Raw genomic sequence first — 18084 nt, forward strand, 5'->3', positions numbered from 1 at the left:
CTTATCTAAGTTGTATATTCATAGATTTTAAATATACATATTGCAACAAGTACATGTATAGCAATAATTTCTGAGATTGAGAATAAATTTAAATTTAGTAAACAAATATTGGAAGTTTCATATGTGCAAATCACTGTGCCAGGGGTGGAAGTTCAAGGATGACTATGATTTTGTCTTTTTCTTGAAGAATTTACAATCATGTAAGAAAAATATTATTTATATACCAATAAAGCAAGGAGGAATGCATTAAGTTATTATGAATGTATAGATAGTATTTCTATGTCATAGGAGTTTTTAACAATAAATTACTTTTGAAATGAGCCTTGAAGGATGGCTAGTATTCTGAATTGTGAGTCTGAATTTTATTTCACGGGTAAAGACAGACATACTGAAATTTTTTAATATAGGTGTGATATAATCGTAATTGACATTAATTTGAGGGAAATTAGAAGAGCAGAGGCTCGAGCCTTTGGGAAGGAATTAATAGAGTATATAAGAAGTCTGGGTAAAAGATAGTGAGTGGCAGAAATACAGTAGCAGTAGTAGCTTAGAAAGGAAAGAGACAAATTCTAGAAATAGTTTGGAGATGGAGTCAACATATATGTTCGATGTGGATAATATAGAAGGGGGCCAAGTTGTGAAGAGTGTTGATTCAACAACAACATGGAAAGTAGTACCATTTCTTTGTCATAGAGTTTGAGGTGCCTGTGATAAAATCCAGATGACAAAGTCAAGTAGGCAAGTAAATCTCCCTGACATTTACAGCTCTGGAGAAGGGAATGACCTGATAACATGGTTTGTTTCTTTTTCAGCAGTTAGATGGTAATGGTAGACATGCAAATTATTGTCATGCATAATCACCACACAAGAGACTATAGAGTAACAATCTATAGGGTACAGGGTCTGATCCCTGAAAGAACACCAAAATTTTAGAGAAAGGAGGAAGTTACAAAGACTTGAAAAGAGTCAGCCAGAGAAGTAGGAGAAATGAAAGCAGCATGCTGTCGTGCAAACCAAGAGAAGCTAGGGCTTCAGTGAAACAGAAGTAATCAACTTTGTCGATTGTCACTTTGAGGTGAAGAAAAATAAGGATTAAAACAAAAACTGAAAAATAGCATTTGGATTTAACAGCGTGGAGGACATTGGTGAGCAGAGTAAGAGAGTAGTTTAAGAGAAGAATTATGAAGTCTAACAGGGTTCAGAAAATGGTAACTGGCACCTTCAATAACTTTGGTCAAATTTGCCTGTTACCTGCAGCAAGAGAATAGTGCTATCTGTGAGGATCAGGGATGGGAGGTCCTTGGACTTTACTACATACCATAGTATGATGGTTTTCTTGAGGAAAATTCTTTTGCAGTTTTTTCAGTTGCAACTGGAGTAGGCAATTTTCATGGAACACCATCTTACTGAATAACTAGTGTTATACAGACTGTAGTATTTGATAGACATTTTATCCAAAATAAACAGAATGAGCTCATCATTCGAGAAAACTGACAGTTTTTGTTGCCAATGATAAAATTTGAGCTTTAGAGCAAGCATCAGAATTTTGAAAATTTGTATCTCTGCTTTCGAATACTTAAAGACTTTTCTGATGAGATTCACGGTGATATTAATAAATGTGACCTTTTGTTTGTTATGACATAAGAAAATGTGTCCACATCTGGAGGAGATGCATAGCTTGTTGAATCAGTATTTTCCAAATGAAACATTTTTTAGAAATCATGCGTAGATAAAAGACTCATTCAAAGTGCAAGAAAGATTGCAATATAACAGAGTACAGAAATGTCTTTGACATGATTTTCTTTATTGCAATTAACCTTTAAGAACTGCCCCTTGTTAAGTTTTGGTGTGGAATTATCAAGAATATCAATAGTGATCTAAACTGACTATTGAATGCTCCTCCTTTTTCAACTACATATCTGTATGAGACTGAGTATTCTTTATAAACTTCAACCAGAAAATGTATCATTATATATTTAATCCAGAAGGCAGATATAGGAACCTAATTGTCTCGTATTAAGTCAGATATTAAGGAGGTTACAAACACGTAACAGTGAGATTCTTCTCACTTTTTAATTTTGGAAAATAGTTATTTTTTATAAAATATATTATTCATTAATATTCAATGCACTTAATGGTATTAATTTTAAATAAATTAATAAATATTTTTATTTTGCCTTGATTTGAATTTCTAATATGGTAAATCTTAATATGTATAACCAGAATAAATAAAAGCTCTTTGAAGTCTTCAATAATTTTTAAGAGTGGAAAAGATCCTAAGACCAAATAGTTGGACAACTGCTACTTTAAGAGACTAGTTTAGAAATGCCATGGAAGTACAAAGGAATATTTGTACAAAAACAAATAATTGGTTTTATTTTAAAGCAGTTATTAAATATGCATAAAAACAGCGGTGACAGAACTAAACCCTATAGAATCAAAGTTTTGTGTCTTTTAAGATACCCCAAATCTGTCTTATACAAGGAATTATTGTGCAGTCACTCTTTAAAATATTTTTGTTTGGTCATTATTTGTTTTGAAGCTTGAGAAAGAAGCAGTGAAGGATGCAATTTTAAAAGCCACAGAGGAAGAAAGAAAAAATTTGGAAAAAGCCCACGCTGAAGAAAGGGAGTTATGGAAGACTGAACATGCAAAAGACCAAGAAAAAGTATCTCAGGCAATTCAAAAAGCTATACAAGAACAAAGAAAAATAAGTCAGGTTAGTAAAATTAACTCTTTGTAAATATGTTCTTTCTTTCTTATTTTTCTCAAAATGAAATATTCTTACTATTATTTTATCTTACTTAAAATCACTTTAGTGGACATATATATGTAAATATGTGTGTGTATATATATATTTTTTTTGGGTGAGGAAGATTGTCCCTGAGCTAACATCTGTACCAGTCTTCCTCCATTTTGTATGTGGGATGCTGCCACAGCATGGGTTGATGAGCAATGTGTAGGTCCGCGCCCCGGATCCGAACCTGCAAACCCCAAGATGCAGAAGTGGAGCATGCAAACTTAACCACTGCACCACTGGGCCGGCCCCAAAGTATATATATTTTTAAGACTGGTCAAGAAAGAGGCTATTAGGAACATGAGAATAGTAGTATTGTTTCTATACCTTCAGTGTTCAGTCGTTAATAATACTATTTCATGACACTTCACTTTTACTGCTGTCTTATTTTCTTTGAACATACTCATTTTTGGTAGGTAAACGGGTAAACTTTTTTTTGAGGGGGGTGGGTAAGTTGTGCTCAATCTCTCTCAGTTTTTATAGGACATATACCTATATTAATAATATGAAACAACAGTAGACTTCCCCTTGGATATCTGTTTTGAAATTTTATGTGAGTGAAGTTATTATATAGGAAGCCTCCCCAATTTGACAATGCTGAATCAGGTATATTACTCCACCACGGGACTGTTACACATCCCATCAGATTCAAAAGAATATGAGGTTAGGATATCCAAAAGGTTATTTCCTTGCAGTAGAGTATGTCACAAGTTCCTGTTTTGAGACATCTGTTATCTAGGTGGTCAGTAAAGTTTATATAATAAGCCTTTGTATACAAAGACCTTTATGTTTTGTGTATGTAGAAAATCTAAAAGAATTTTCAAAAAATATACTAAATAATAAGAGTATTTATTTAGCAAGGTTCCTTGATACAAAATTAATATACAAAAATTACTTGTATTTTTATATATCTTCATCAGACTGAACAGGAAATTTTAGAAAATACCACTTGTGACAGCATATTTTTCTGTCTAGTGGGTTAGAAGTTATGTGTTTCTATTATTTTGGTGATTATTCTAGAAATTTCAGGTTGTATCTCCCACTTATGAACGCAATGTTAATCTATTTTTGTCCTCCTTCCAGACAATGTAAAGATCTCATCGTTCTTTAGCTCAGTTTACTTTCTTCCATAATTTTATGCTATTATGAATCTTAATTCTGCATTGTTAAATCTTGCTCTAACTATACAGTATATTCTTGCTTACATTTATTATAAATAATAAAGTGCTTCTCATTTTTTTTCTTTTTACCACATCTCTACTCTTCTTTCTGGGATCATTTTGCCTCCACATGAGGTACATCCTTCAGAATTTCCTTCAGTATCATTTTGCTAATGTAGGGACCAGCAAACATTTTCTACAAAGGCTTAGATAGTAGTTAATCTTTTAGCTTGTGGGCCAGATGGGCTGTGTTACATCTATTCACCTCTGCCGTAGTAGTGTGAAAGCAGCCATGGACAATATGTACTGAATGGGTGTGAGTGTCTTCCAATAAATTTTATTTATACAAACAGACCTGCAGACCTTAGTTTGCTAAACCCTGACCTAGTTGAAAACTATCTTAGAAACTTAGAGACTACAGTGTAAATGTACTGTGTATATAACCTTTACGTTTGTGTATTTAATACATTTTTCACTCACTGTGTTCTTTAAGTTCCATCCATTTTTCTCTCTATTATGCTTATGGATAATTTCTTCTACTTCACCTTCTAATTCATTCATTCTCACTCTAATTTGCTTTAAAATCCATTCACTGCCTTCTTAATTTTAGTTCGTGTACTTTTTAGTTTTCTAGAATTTTTACTTGTTTTTTTCCTATTCAAATAAGTCATTTTGTTCAGTGCTACTACTTAATCTCAGAATAGGTAAACTCCCTCAAGACAAATCAGCTTTGAGTGACAGGCCTTACTTCTGTCTTCTCTCAGATCTTGAACCAGTAGTTTTTAGTATCTAGTAAGATCTTTGATGCTTTTAAAACATTTTTGTTTATTTTCTCTTACTTGGATCAGCTTCTTCAGTTTTCTAAAGCAGGATTCTTGATGTTAATTACACAGTACACCAGTACTAGGAGTCACATCTTTATCATATCATGAAGCAGAATTTGGAATCCCATATTTATCATTATACAAAGGAGAAAAGCAAAATGAGATGTAAAATATAGTGTTTTGAATTATTTGTAAGTTTTAAATTTTAATGGTAGTATTTCTTGGTGAAACATGCATATGGTTTGGGCTTCAACTTTGAAGAGGCAGTGCTAACTTAAGGACTTACTTGAGCATGTCTAAATGAGCTTGCTGTATGTGGCCATGGTCTTTAAAACCCTTTCTGATACCTATTCTGTTGTTAGGTTTTGTTCTCGCCCTTGGATCCATGAGGGCTGGAACTTGGTATGCCTTTCACATACCAAATGTTTTTAGGATCAACGCTGATGATGAAGTCTTACCTTAGTCTACTCAGATTTGCCATTGTAAGGTAGCCAAAATGTCATGCCCACTAGACCTGGAGTCTTTCATCACTAGTAAAGTCTGCTACCCTTCTCCTCCCCCTACACGTACCCCAGCTTTCTGGGGGGTCTACCTCTGACTAATATGCCTGAAATATGGTCAAGGCTTTGGGCATATCTGTATGTAAAATTTAGTCAAGCTTGTCTTATTTCGTTCCTTGACTGAAGCCTTTTGCTAATAGTCTTCAAAAGAAAAAAAAAATGATCCTGGAGCAGAAAATTTTATGAATCTCCATCTTTAAGGAACTGCTAATTTGTTTTTCCTCATACATGGAAAAAATGATCCTTAATCAAGTTTCTACCTGATATAATCTCCATATGGTTATCAGAAAAATTTAATATTATACTAGATAAATAGGTCGGTAGATGAGGAGTTAGGTAGGTTAATTATCATTAAAAAATATGCTTATTACAGAATAAACCAAAATTTGTATATTCATAGATTTGGTCTATGTACAATTTTTTCTAGAGGGACGCCTTTGAAAGGAAGAGAATTCACATCAACCCTGAGGTTTAGGAAACACCGCATTAACATTTTATTACTGGCATTTTAGGAGATCACCAAACACAAAAGAATCATGCAAATTTTTATTCTATCTTGAGAGAATGTTTCAGACTCTCAGTAGTCTGAACTCCAGTTTAAGGAACACTGGTTTTCACTGTATTTCAAGATAAGTGGTTTGAAATAAAATGGGTTATACTATAAAATAGAACAGAATAGAATTTAGTTTGGTTATCAGTATTGCCTAGCGTTTCTCATAGTAGATAGAAGACCACCAGTGAGTTTCCCAGCAGCATATAAAATTTTGCTCAATGAATATCTGGCACATAAAATGTCACCACATGCAGAATGATTCATGTTGGTATCATTATAAGTTTTTGATGCCCCCCGTCTGTCTCTGTCTGTGTGACATGCTGAAAACCACATGTGACTCTCTCAGTCCAATTTCTGTGCAATAAAATGAAACTAATGATATGCTATATAAATGATATAACAGTATTACATTTTCTTTTATTATTTATTCTATGGAATAGTGAGAAACAAGAAAGAAATAATTTGAGTAATTTAGTAAGTAATATGCCTACAAGGAGTGATCATATTTTAGTATTTTTCTAAATTCCCAAGGCAAAGGAAAAAGCAAATTAATAATGATGTCTGATTAAAATAATTCATAAAAATAAAGATTATGCTAGATATAAAATCCCAGCTGCAAGAAAAATGACATTTAGAGAACAACATGCAGTAAATATACTTGAAGAGGACATTTTCAGAAAGATGACTTTCTAAGACTTAATTGTATTCATCCAAAATTCTCAAATGAATTTATAGACATCACTTCCTTAATTAATCACATTAATTCCCTAGAAAAGCAAGTTGGAAAAAGCAGTGAAATATTAAAGGTTGGTTTGTAAAAAGTCTCATGACCTTGAGTAATTACCCTAAATTCTCAAGTTGCAGGACCAGAAATATAATTTGTAAGTAGAGTTTACCTAGGCTACTAGTGATAGGAATCTGAAATCCTGCTTCTAGAACTTGTTCATACCCTTGAGGATTTTGGCTATGAGTTTCAGATTTATAATTAATGTCCTTATTACTCCTTTTAGGAAAATGCCTAGAATATTAGACATTACAAAAGTTGACAAAATGTTGTTTCTTACAACAGTAAGGAAAACAGTAATAGTTCTCCATATTCAAGTTTCATTTATGTGACTTTATTCTAAACAAGTATTTTAAGCTGTTAACTAAAAAGGAATTTTTATGGAATTTTTTTCTTTAGCTTTGGCAGCAGAAAATGGAAAGATAATAGTAGTGGTGGTGATGGTAGAGATGGCAATAATTATAACAATATTGGCTATCATTAATTCAGTTTTAAGTGCCAGGCACTTTTCTGACTGTTTTACATGTTTGATCTCATTTAATCCTCACAACCACTTTATGAGGCAGAAACTATTATTATCCCCATTTTTACAGATGTGGAAATTAAAGCTTAGGAAGATTATGTAAGTTGCTCAAGGCCATAGTAACTCCTTAAAAGAGGCAACAGGCTGTATTCAAAATCAGGCAGCCTTTCTCCAGAGGCCTTGCAACTCACCACTACACTATTCTCCCTATCAGTATTCTCATCTTAGAATAAAGTACACATTCATCTTATTGATCATTTAATGTATAGATAATTTCAGTAGGAAAAACTTGAAGTTATTTTCATTTCTTTATTCATTCAGTGGCATTTATTGAGCTTCTGCCATGTGTTGACACTGTTGGAAGTTTTGGGCATGTAGCATCAAACAAGGTAGACAAGGTTCCTAGGTGCTCATGGAGCCTATGTTCAAGTTTGAAAATACCTGCAATAAGTAAGATAATTCCATATAGTGATATGGGCTGTGAACAGAAATAATCAGGGTAATGTGTTTGGCTGAGAGTGGGTAATAGGGGACTTGTTTAGGTAAGGAAATTAGGAAAGAAGCCAGATTCAAAAAATGTAGAAGCTACATGATTCTTTTTATGTGAAATTCTGGAGAAGGCAAAACTAATTTGAGAGGAAAGAAATCAGCAGTTCCCAGGGATGGGAGAGGGTGATTTTTTTAAAGGTGATGGGAATGTTTTAATCATAATTGTGGTGGTGATTACATTTGACAAAACTTAGCAAATTATGTATTTCATATGGATGAATTTTATGATGTGTAAATAATATTTTGATAAAGCTTATTTTTTTAAAAAATGATTCCAAAATAAATTATTGGATAGATGGTCATTTCAGATGGTGACATCATTTACTGTGGTGAGGGAGGGTTGAGTTTGATGGGAATAAAAAATCCAATTTGTGTGTATTGAATTTGAGGTACCTATTCGTAATCTTGGAGGAAATGGTAAGTAGGCGGTTAGAAATATGGTTCTGGAGTTCAGGCTGGAGATCAAAATTTTGGATTAAAAGAAAAATTTTCTCTTCAGGACTCTACATGACATTCTTTTATGGAGTCTGGCCATCTTCTACCTAGAAACTATAATGACCACTTCATATTAACTGTGTAATAGTGGCAGTAGTCTCACACTTAATGATTATTCTATTTCAGATGAAACTGTGAAGGTGTTAAAGTTATTGGTGCTTTGTGTATCATACTGTTACCCAGGATTGAGTGGCCTGAGTTTCATCTACATTTCCTAGGAAGCTCAGGGTCAACAGTATGAGCAGCAGCTTCTGCCACCTTCTGCCCAGCTCCTGCCTAGTTTGAGAGGCCAACACTCATTCTGTCCTGTAGTTCTGTGGCAGCTAGTTGGGATCCATAGGGTCTGAGGAGCTACTGTTCAGGAAACTACAGACTCCTTGAGTACTGGCTAGGGACTGACTTTATAAAAGCCTGGAAGCTATTTTTTAATTCTAAGGTTTAGTTCACTTCACAGCACTCAAATGTTTCTTTAATTAACTCTAAAAATAAAACTTGTAATTAACAGCAGTTAGCATCTTCGGCTACTAAGTCACACAAGAAATGAGAAAAGGATAGAGTATGGCAAAGCAAAAAGCTGTGAGTGTAAACTTAAGCAACTAAAATTACTCCTGAGAAATCTATGGGGAAAAAAATAGCTTCTGCTTTATAATTTAGCTCTAGATTTTCTCTGTGTTAATACTGACATTAACTGAAGAGATGAAAGTTAAACTATGACAGAAAACACACTACCTAAGGATTGTGGCACATATTTCTCCGAACTTATTTGAGAGATGATCTTGTTTGGTCTTGGACGTAAATCAAGACTAATTCCTACTGTTGTTATAGATTTGTACTTTTTTCTCCTGAGATATTCAGAAGAAAATTTATGACTCTGGCCTTTTTGATTTTCATATTAAATTAATTCTATGTCCCTTGAAAATTTTTGTTAGAGAAAGGAAAGTACATTTGTTATTGACACCAAAGTGGGCAAAAAGAAGAGTCATTAATTTTGCTGTTCTAGCAAAGTCCTGTAAAAGGACTCCAGTGCATACAGACACTTAAACTATGTCTGACGTTGGAAGCTCTTCATAATAGTTTATAACCTCAGCCACTGTAATTTGGGGTTATGTTTTCCCCAAAAGCCACAGACATTACAATCAGTGGTTAAATTTTCTTTAAGAAATTTAGCGTTGCCGCCTGACCCTTCTTTTAAAAAAGAAATAGTATTTCTATTTTAGCCTAGCCCGCCAAATGGTTTCACAACACCAAAATAATTTTTCTCTATTGACTGAGTTAGTTTTGATTCATTAGTTTGTCTTAAAATTTTTATTTACAAAATTTTGATAGTAACCTACTTAATTATAGGTAAAATCTTAATTATGTTTTTAATTGTCAAAAGTATTGTATCTAGGGGCAAGCAAACAAGTACATCAACTACCTTCTTATCTCTCAAGACCTTTTCCTCCTGTTCTATTTCCTGTTTCATTCAATGAGATAACTGTCTACCACGTTACCGAGTTCAGAGAACTGAAATTTCTCCTAGACTTTCTCTCATCTCCATTTTCCTATCTTTTTAATCATTAAAGCTTTTCCCTTTTACCTGTTAAATAATTCTTAAATATATATGTTTCCTTCCTACCTGCTGCCATTGTCTTAGAGTTCTTATTGCTTACCTTGACCTCCTACATTGACTTCTTTGTCCCCTTTCAAAGTGGAATAAAAAATGAATGGCATTCTCCTACTTTAAATTCTTCAGTGCCTCCCTGTAGCCTATACGATAACATTTAAGACACTTAGCATGAACTATAAGCCTTTGGCTAACCTGGTCCCTTCCTCTCCAGCTCATTTTTTGTCACTTTGCTTCTCATTTCATGCTTTCAGTGCCAGAGTGCTGGTACACGTACTCACATGCCATGCTATTTTACGATATTGGGCCTTTAGTCGTACTGTGCCTTCAGCCTGGGATGCCACTGCTTCCCTAACTTGCAAAACCCACCTGTATTTAATAATTTAGCTTTTTCTAATTGAGAAAACTTTCTTCACTTCTCAGATTAAATCAAGTGTTTTTTCTTCTTTGGTATTCAGTGTATAACTATACCTCTGCTCAACAACATTAAAAGGTTGTTTCTGGGACCGTCCCAGTGGCACAGCAGTTAAGTTCACACATTCTGCTTTGGCAGCCCAGGGTTCGCCAGTTTGGATCCTGGGTGCAGACCTACACACTGCTCATCAAGCCCTGCTGCGGCAGGCATCCCACGTATGAAGTCAAGGAAGATGGGCACAGATGTTAGCTCAGGGCCAGTCTTCCTCAGCAAAAAGAGGAGGATTGGTGACAGATGGTAACTTAAGGCTAATCTTCCTTAAAAAAACTAAAAGGATGTTTCTTTGTCTTCTCCACTATATTATGTGCCTTGAAAGTGGGAGCTGAGTCTTGAATAAACCACAATAGATTATAAGATGATGCAGTATCAGCACTATTTTAAGGAGACATATTAATCTTTAAAAAATGGACTTGATTCCCAACACACATTTTGGCTCTTTTAGAGTTTTGGTTGCTTTTAAACGTAACATTTTAACCAAAAGTAGTGTTACCAAAAATAGTACTTTAGATGTTATGATCCCTTTAAAAACAGTCTTCATCAGATTGTTGGGTACCAAACTGAAACAGTTCTTAATATTATTGTATTCAGTGAAATACTTAGAAAGTAATCTGAGAGAAACAAGGATAATTACTTTCAGCTCCAGCAAAGTGTTTACTTTGAACAACTGATATAGATCTGCTCTAAGGTGGTGAGTGGCTGCATGAGTCCAAGTAGAATTTTTAGGTCCCAGTAAAGTAGTACACTCTCATTCACTGGCCACGTCGAAGCATCACGTTCAGTTCCATATACCGGTTTAAGAGAGACATTTCCAATTCAGAATAGGACTATCTTAGACACTTATTGGTGCCTCCTCAGCATCCGTTCGTCTCTTCCCAAAGTGATACTTTTTATTTCTTAGCCATGTGGTTTAGGTGAGATTTAACCTACTTTCTCATCTAGGCATAAGCCCTTGTTTACTTAGGCTAAGAATTATATCCCATCCACATGTTAGCAGGCTCCAAGAATTCACACATATTCTGAGTCAAGCTTCTAAGACTCCATTTTGGGACTTGGATCCTCAGGTATATAAACACTCTCATTCATAGGAAGAAAATGAGAAAATCCTTGCAACTGTTAGTAACCATCTTGGGACCATATGTGTAGAGCTTTTGTGAAAATGGAGCCAGCACTAAAGGCAGAGCTAAGAACTGGAGAGGGAGAAATTTGCATCCTGATCACATTGCTTGAACACTAAATAAAGCCTACTCTTAGTTTTTTTATGTTCTTTCATGTGAGGGTGTAAATTCTTTTTTTTTAAGTCAGTTTGTGCTGAATTTTCTGTGCCCTGTGATCAAAAGAATCTTAACTGATAGCCAAATAAATGTGCTAAGAAGTAAGTAGGGTTAGATTTGAGTCCTAGCTTGTGATTCATGTAACCTTGACCAAGTTTTAAAAGATGTGTGAGGCTCCATTTCCAGATCTATAAAGTGAGATTAATAATATCTGCTTTACAGAGTTGTTGTGAGGCCCTTGGAAAGTTGTTTAAAAAAAGAATGAAAACTGAGATAGATTTGTACAACAGTTTTTAGAGACTATAAAATATCATGTAAATATTAGGTGGTATTGTGGTTAAGCCAATGACAGAGCAGGAAACCTTGTCACATACTATTGAAGGAATTGGAATATTTAGCTCAGAGAAGAGGAGAATAAAGATATGGCAACATTCTTCACATTTTTGAAGGCTGTTGTAAAAGGATATTTTTTTCTATTTAGCTGAAGAGGAACAGATTAGAAAAAGCAGGTGAAAATTTTTAGCTCAGTACAATATAAAACTATCAAGTCATGAGTTTTCTAGCAAAAAGTGTATAATTTTTATCCAAGATTGTGAAAAATGGGTTGGGTACGAGACTGAAGAATGTATGTATTGAGAATATAATTTCTGCTGTCATTTTTTGCTAAGGATCTGTTCTTTTTGCTCTGTTTCTATTTTTGTGTCTTTATATGTACATGGCAATTTCCATCTCCGCAGATTTATACCCAATTGCTAATGTTCAGAAAATCTGTGATTCTTATAATTTAATTGTTGAAAATTGTCTTTCAGAAATAATACTGTAAAATCTCTTTAAAACACATTTAAAATGTTTACTTTGCCACTTTTTAAACATATAACATTAGTTAAGTAGCTTGACTACTTTAAATCTCAGGATATTCCTGTCTCAAAATGTTTCTGAGGATTAAATGAAAATGTGCATAACTATTTTCTGAACTTTAAACACCAAATATCATTGCTTTTATATTTTTATTTTAATGCTTTTAATATTGTATTTTGCTTAACTCTGCTGTATCTTTCACACAGATCTCTGTTAGGTCACAGAATATTTCATTGTAACTACCATTAATGAGTTTATAACCCAGCATAAATTCATTTAACTTATTAGCGTAGTGCCTGGCACATAGTATGTGTTGTTGTTGCTGAGATGGCCAATGTTGTGTTAATCCTATTATTATTACTATTATTATCATTACCACTATCTCAATCACCTTTGTAGTTTTAACACCCAGCATAGTGCCATGCATAATAAACCATGAGTGAATGAATGGTTACTGTGATTACCTAAGGCTATACTTTCCAAACTGCATCCAGGTGCCCTGGGATGCTGTAAGGAACTCATAAGGGTATTTTAAATGTTAGAGGGCAACACAGTGATACTTAAGATCTCTGGGAAACCAGGTAAAGTACTAGCTTGTCAATACTAATTTGTCTTACATTCTTTTCTGTTAGTGGAGTTGCGTCTAGGGGTTGCTGTGATAAAAAGCAAGTACCATGCAAGTAACAATGTGGAACAGGAAATGAGAGTGTTACTGTTCGATCTTATGCCAAGTTTTAAGAAGTTGTGCAAGTCCTAGTGTGTACAAAATTTTCATGAAGAAGTAACTGTGGTTAAGGATGAAAGAAAAGTATTTTTCTTTCAATTTTTCTGTATTATCAAATGGCTGCTAAGTTATGACCCAACTAATTAATAAATAGAACAATTAGGTATTTCTTTTGACCCAGAGAGCACCATGAAAAAAATTACTGAGGCAACAGGAAAGCCGTTAACTGAAAGTTTGGGAAGCTTTAATTTAGTGTATACCCACCATATCAGGTACTGTGGGGGGACACGAGAAATGTAAGATATAGTTGCTACCCTTACATAGACTTTCTTCGAATTGGGGAAAGAAATTCACTCATTCACTGAAGATGAATTATGCTTCTACACGCTGTACCAGATACTATCCTAAGGTTCTAGTCATAAAGAATATGAATTGTAGGGGCCATCCCCATGGCCTAGTGGTTAAGTTCGCATGCTCCGCTTTGGCGACGCAGGGTTTCGCCAGTCTGGATCCTGGGCGCGGACATGGCACCGCTTGTCAAGCCATGCTCAGGCGGCATCCCACATGCCACAACTAGAAGGACCCACAACTAAAAATATACAACTATGTACCGGGGGGCTTTGAGGAGAAAAAGGAAAAATAAAATCTTTAAAAAAAAAACAAAGAATATGAACTATAGTAAATATAGTCCCTGATTTCAAAGAGATCTCAAGTTTATAAGATAGATAAGTAAAGCAATATTCCAATAATACAATAAGTAATGAGTTATAGAGTGCTTTGAGAGAGAAAATATGGGGGGTTCTTTGAGCACGTACAAGAGGTACTCGATCCACCCACAGTACGAGGGAGTGTGGAAGACCTCGAGCATTTTGGGGAAGGCTCCCTAGAGATGGTGATGGTACTTAAACTGAATCATGCAAGAGGAGAGGAATAGGTTTGGTTATCAGAGGAGAAGGATAAGGGGAAATTATTCCAAGCTGAGAGAGCGTAAAATGTCCAGGGCACTGCAAGTTGAATACTTAACTATTTGCATGGCAGAACAGTAGTTTCTACAGAGATTACAAACATGAATGAGACTTTGCCATTGTCTTCAAGGATCTTAAAATAAACTAGGGAATATCTCAAATCCATAAATTGCTCTAACGTGAGGTAGAATGAGAGATGACAGAGCACATCTGGTTGAGTCATTTGAAAACACAAAGAGAGGAATAAGCGTAGTGGGAGGTGGATATCAATTTGATAGAAGTTGAAAATGTTTCTTGGGAAAGTAGTATAAAACAAAGATGTAATTGATATGCTTCAGCAGATTATGAGAACCTTGACATTAAATAGTCAAGTTCACATTAAATATTATCAGAAATTGAATGCCACTGAAGACTTCATTGGCACAAGAGTGACAAGGGCTAACTATGCTTTATGGAAGATTAACATGGCAGCCTTAAATGTGATTCATTGAAGCAGGGGAGAGTCTGAGGTTAAGAATACTCTCTAGAATTTTCTAGAATACTTTGCATGCAAAAAGAGGGCAGCCTAGCCCAAGTGATGGCAGTTAAAATGGTGAAGAAAAGACAGATATTTTGGAGGAAAGAAGACTGAATCTGGTGACTGGAAATAGGTTATGAAATCAAACATATCTCTAAGGCTTGAAATTTTAGTGACTGAAAAGTTTATTCTAAGTATAATTTAGTAACCCTGTATCTAGGGCAAACAACAAAAAATTAACCATTTTTAGTGTAATCCTGTTCTGAATAGCAATGAGTAAACAAAAGAAATATATTTTACCAAACTAGCAAGATTTAAGTGCTTCATAATTCCTTAGTTATATCATTTATTGCTAATAACTTTACTTTCAAGTAACAAGTGATCGTTCTATTTAATGTCATATTTATGGGAGCAGAATATTTAAGTATTTTGATTTTTCTCTATTTTGTCAGCTTTATATTTTATACATTTATCTAATCCAGGTGTGGTTGAGAACCATTATATGTCACAAATATATTAATATCTGTGTTTCACAAATTTCAGTATTATTTGTTTTACCACACTACTACAGATTTTTACTGAATCTTTTGTGCAATGATAGCATTATTATTCCTGTCCACAAAAAAGTATCATGTGAGAGGAGAAAAAAAATATGTTGAATGATAAAATGAATAAATGTTTCAGATTCTATAGAATTTAAAGATTAATAGTATTTTATAGAATTGATTTAAAGGGAAAAAAATCTTTAATTTCTAAATCTCTTGTGTGAGTGAGGAAGAAGACAAGAGACTTTGAGAAAAACAACCAGATAAAGTTTTAAAAGAACCAAAGATAATTTCTAGAAATGAAATAGATGATATTAGATATGAATTTAAAACTTAATGAGTGGAACTTCTTATTTCAGCCCTCACAACATAGCTTGTTTGGGACTAACCCTTTTACTAAAAAACAAGTGTAAAAGCAGTACAAAGTATATAAATCAGCTTTCTGAAGACATTGCAGAGCAACTAATACACATGGGATTGGAGGAGCTACAATGCTTGAGAAAATAGAAATATTCAAGGTGAACTTTAGAATCAGGCTTTAAAAAGTGTTTTCTATTTGGCAGCGTGTGGGATCAAAGCCCAAGCAGAAAACATCAGTCTTACAGAATTGATGAGGCAGAAGGCAGGGTTTAGGCCTGCCAAAGGGCAGATTTTCAGAACAACAAAATCCTCAGAACAATAAAAACCTGTGTTCAGATCCCCCCCCTCCCAAGTCATTGGCCAAATCCTAAGTTCCATTTGCCAAGGGAAGACTCTTAAAATCCAACGACAAAAGAACATCTGGGAGGCTAAAGAGCTGACCAGACACTTTGAAGAAGGAAAAGTTGGGGATTAACTTCTGTCAAGATAGAAGGGCTTTGGTAAATCAAGGGCTTTTGTTTGAGGTCCCCAAAAGGCCTTAATTTTTTAGATAAAGGCCACAACCTAGGAATGAGGGCACTATACAAAAGAACATGTAAAACTGGCCAACAAGCATGTGAAAAAGTGTTCAATAGTATTATTCTTCCTGGAAATGTGAATTAAGAGCACAGTAAGATACTAGTATCCCCCTGCTCTGGGTATGGGGATGATTAAAGGAACTGAGAGTACTAAGTGCTGACAGTGATGATTTGGAGCAACTGGATCTTTCACTCATTCTTGGTGGACCAATAAATTTGTCTACCCATTTTTTAGAGATGTGTGGCAGTAACTGTTAATAAGCTCAACACATATATATTCTGATACCCACTATTTCCACAATTATGTATACACTCAACAGAAATTAGAACATATGTCCACTAAAAGATGTGTAAAGGAATGAAAAAAGGTGCTTTACTTATAATAACCCCAAATGGCAACATTCCAAATATCCATTAGTGGTAGAAGGGATGGATAAATTGTGGTGTATTCATACAATGGAGCACTACCCAAAATAAAAAGGACAAAATAATGATACACTCTACAGTATGGATGAATCTCAAAAATATTATGTTGAACAAAAGCTAGCCACAAAAGCATAAATTCTGTGTGATTCCATTTTTGTGACCTTTAAGAACCAACAAAAATAATCGATGATGATAAAAATTACAATAATGGTTATCTGTGATGGGGAGAAGCATGAGAGAACTTTCTGCAGCATATAAATGTTATTTTTCTTGATCTGGGTAGTGAGTAAATGGGTGTATATGTATCTAAAAGTCCAGTGAGTCTTACACTTAAGGTTTGTGCATTTCACTATGTATAAATGTTCTTTTTTAAAAAATGCTAAGCACAAGGAAAAAATAATGCAGTCATTATTAAAATAGCTATTTACTTTAAAAATGGTGAGTAGAGTCTAAAAGAGTACTTCAGAGGAAAATTATAGTCTTAAAAAGTTATGCTGGAAAATAAAAAAGACTGGAAAATAATAGGCCAACACTTTTAATTTATTAAGTAAGTTAGAAAACAGAATAGTCCAAATAAAATAAAAAGAAAGAAATAATAAAGATTATAACAGAAATTCATGACATAAATTGGAAAGTTTCAAAATACTATACTGTCATTATTTAAAAGACATAAATTCACAAATCTTTGACAAGATTGATGAAGAAAGAGGGATGTTATTAATAAACATTATCAGGGGAATGAATAAAGTCACCTAACATAGATGCTATACAGGTTTTAAAGATGATACAAGCAATATCAAAAACTTAATACCGATCAGTTATAAATCTTAGATGAAATGAAAAATTACTGAGAAAAATATAAATCCCAGAACTGATGCAAGAAGTAGAAATGCTGAATAATTCCATAGCTATAGAAGAAACTGTATAGTTCAAAAATATTCATATATCTCTTAAAAATGACATAGATATTCCCCTGTCCAGTAGGTGGAACTTAGTTCACCTCCCCTTGAGTGTTGGCTGGAATTTGTTTTTAATGAATAGATTGTAGAAAGGGAAAAAATAGTAACTTTAGAGAGACCTGGCAGATAACCACTTTAACCTAATGATCAAGGGTGATAAATTATGTTTAATGCCATGTCTTCCTGATATAATATAATGAGAAGCATGTTTCATCTCTGTGGTATTCTTCTCCAAAATCTAAAACCCTAGTCTAATCATGAGACAAAAGAGACAAATCCAGATTTCTTCAAAATACCTGAAAAGTGCTCTTCAAAAGTGTAAATGTTATATTAAGGAAGAACTAAGAAACTCTCAGTGCAAAACTGGTGAAGTACAAATAAAATCTGTAATCTATTTAATATTATTATACGATCTTAATTTCTTAGCTTGATAAATGTACCATAATTATGTAAGATGTTAATACTAGGGGAAGCTAGATTACAGGTATATGAGAACTCTTGTACTATCCTCACATGCTTTCTGTAAACTAAAATTATTTCAAAATAAAAAGTTTA

General features: G+C 34.0%; 1 protein-coding gene across 49 annotated transcripts in view; it reads left to right on the forward strand.

Moving 5' to 3' along the window:
- Positions 1-18084, forward strand: part of CCDC91 (coiled-coil domain containing 91) — a 362152-nt gene that overhangs the window by 278988 nt on the left and 65080 nt on the right. For all 49 annotated transcript variants that reach the window (XR_011540339.1, XR_011540340.1, XR_011540341.1 and 46 more), the window contains one exon: positions 2543-2719. Coding sequence is in view for 46 of the 49 variants with exons in the window: in XM_008517658.2 (XP_008515880.1) it covers positions 2543-2719 (177 nt within the window). In the remaining 3 variants the exon portion in view is untranslated. The remainder of the gene's footprint in view (positions 1-2542; positions 2720-18084) is intronic.

This window comes from Equus przewalskii, chromosome 5, assembly GCF_037783145.1.
Source record: "Equus przewalskii isolate Varuska chromosome 5, EquPr2, whole genome shotgun sequence".
NCBI lineage: Eukaryota > Metazoa > Chordata > Mammalia > Perissodactyla > Equidae > Equus > Equus przewalskii.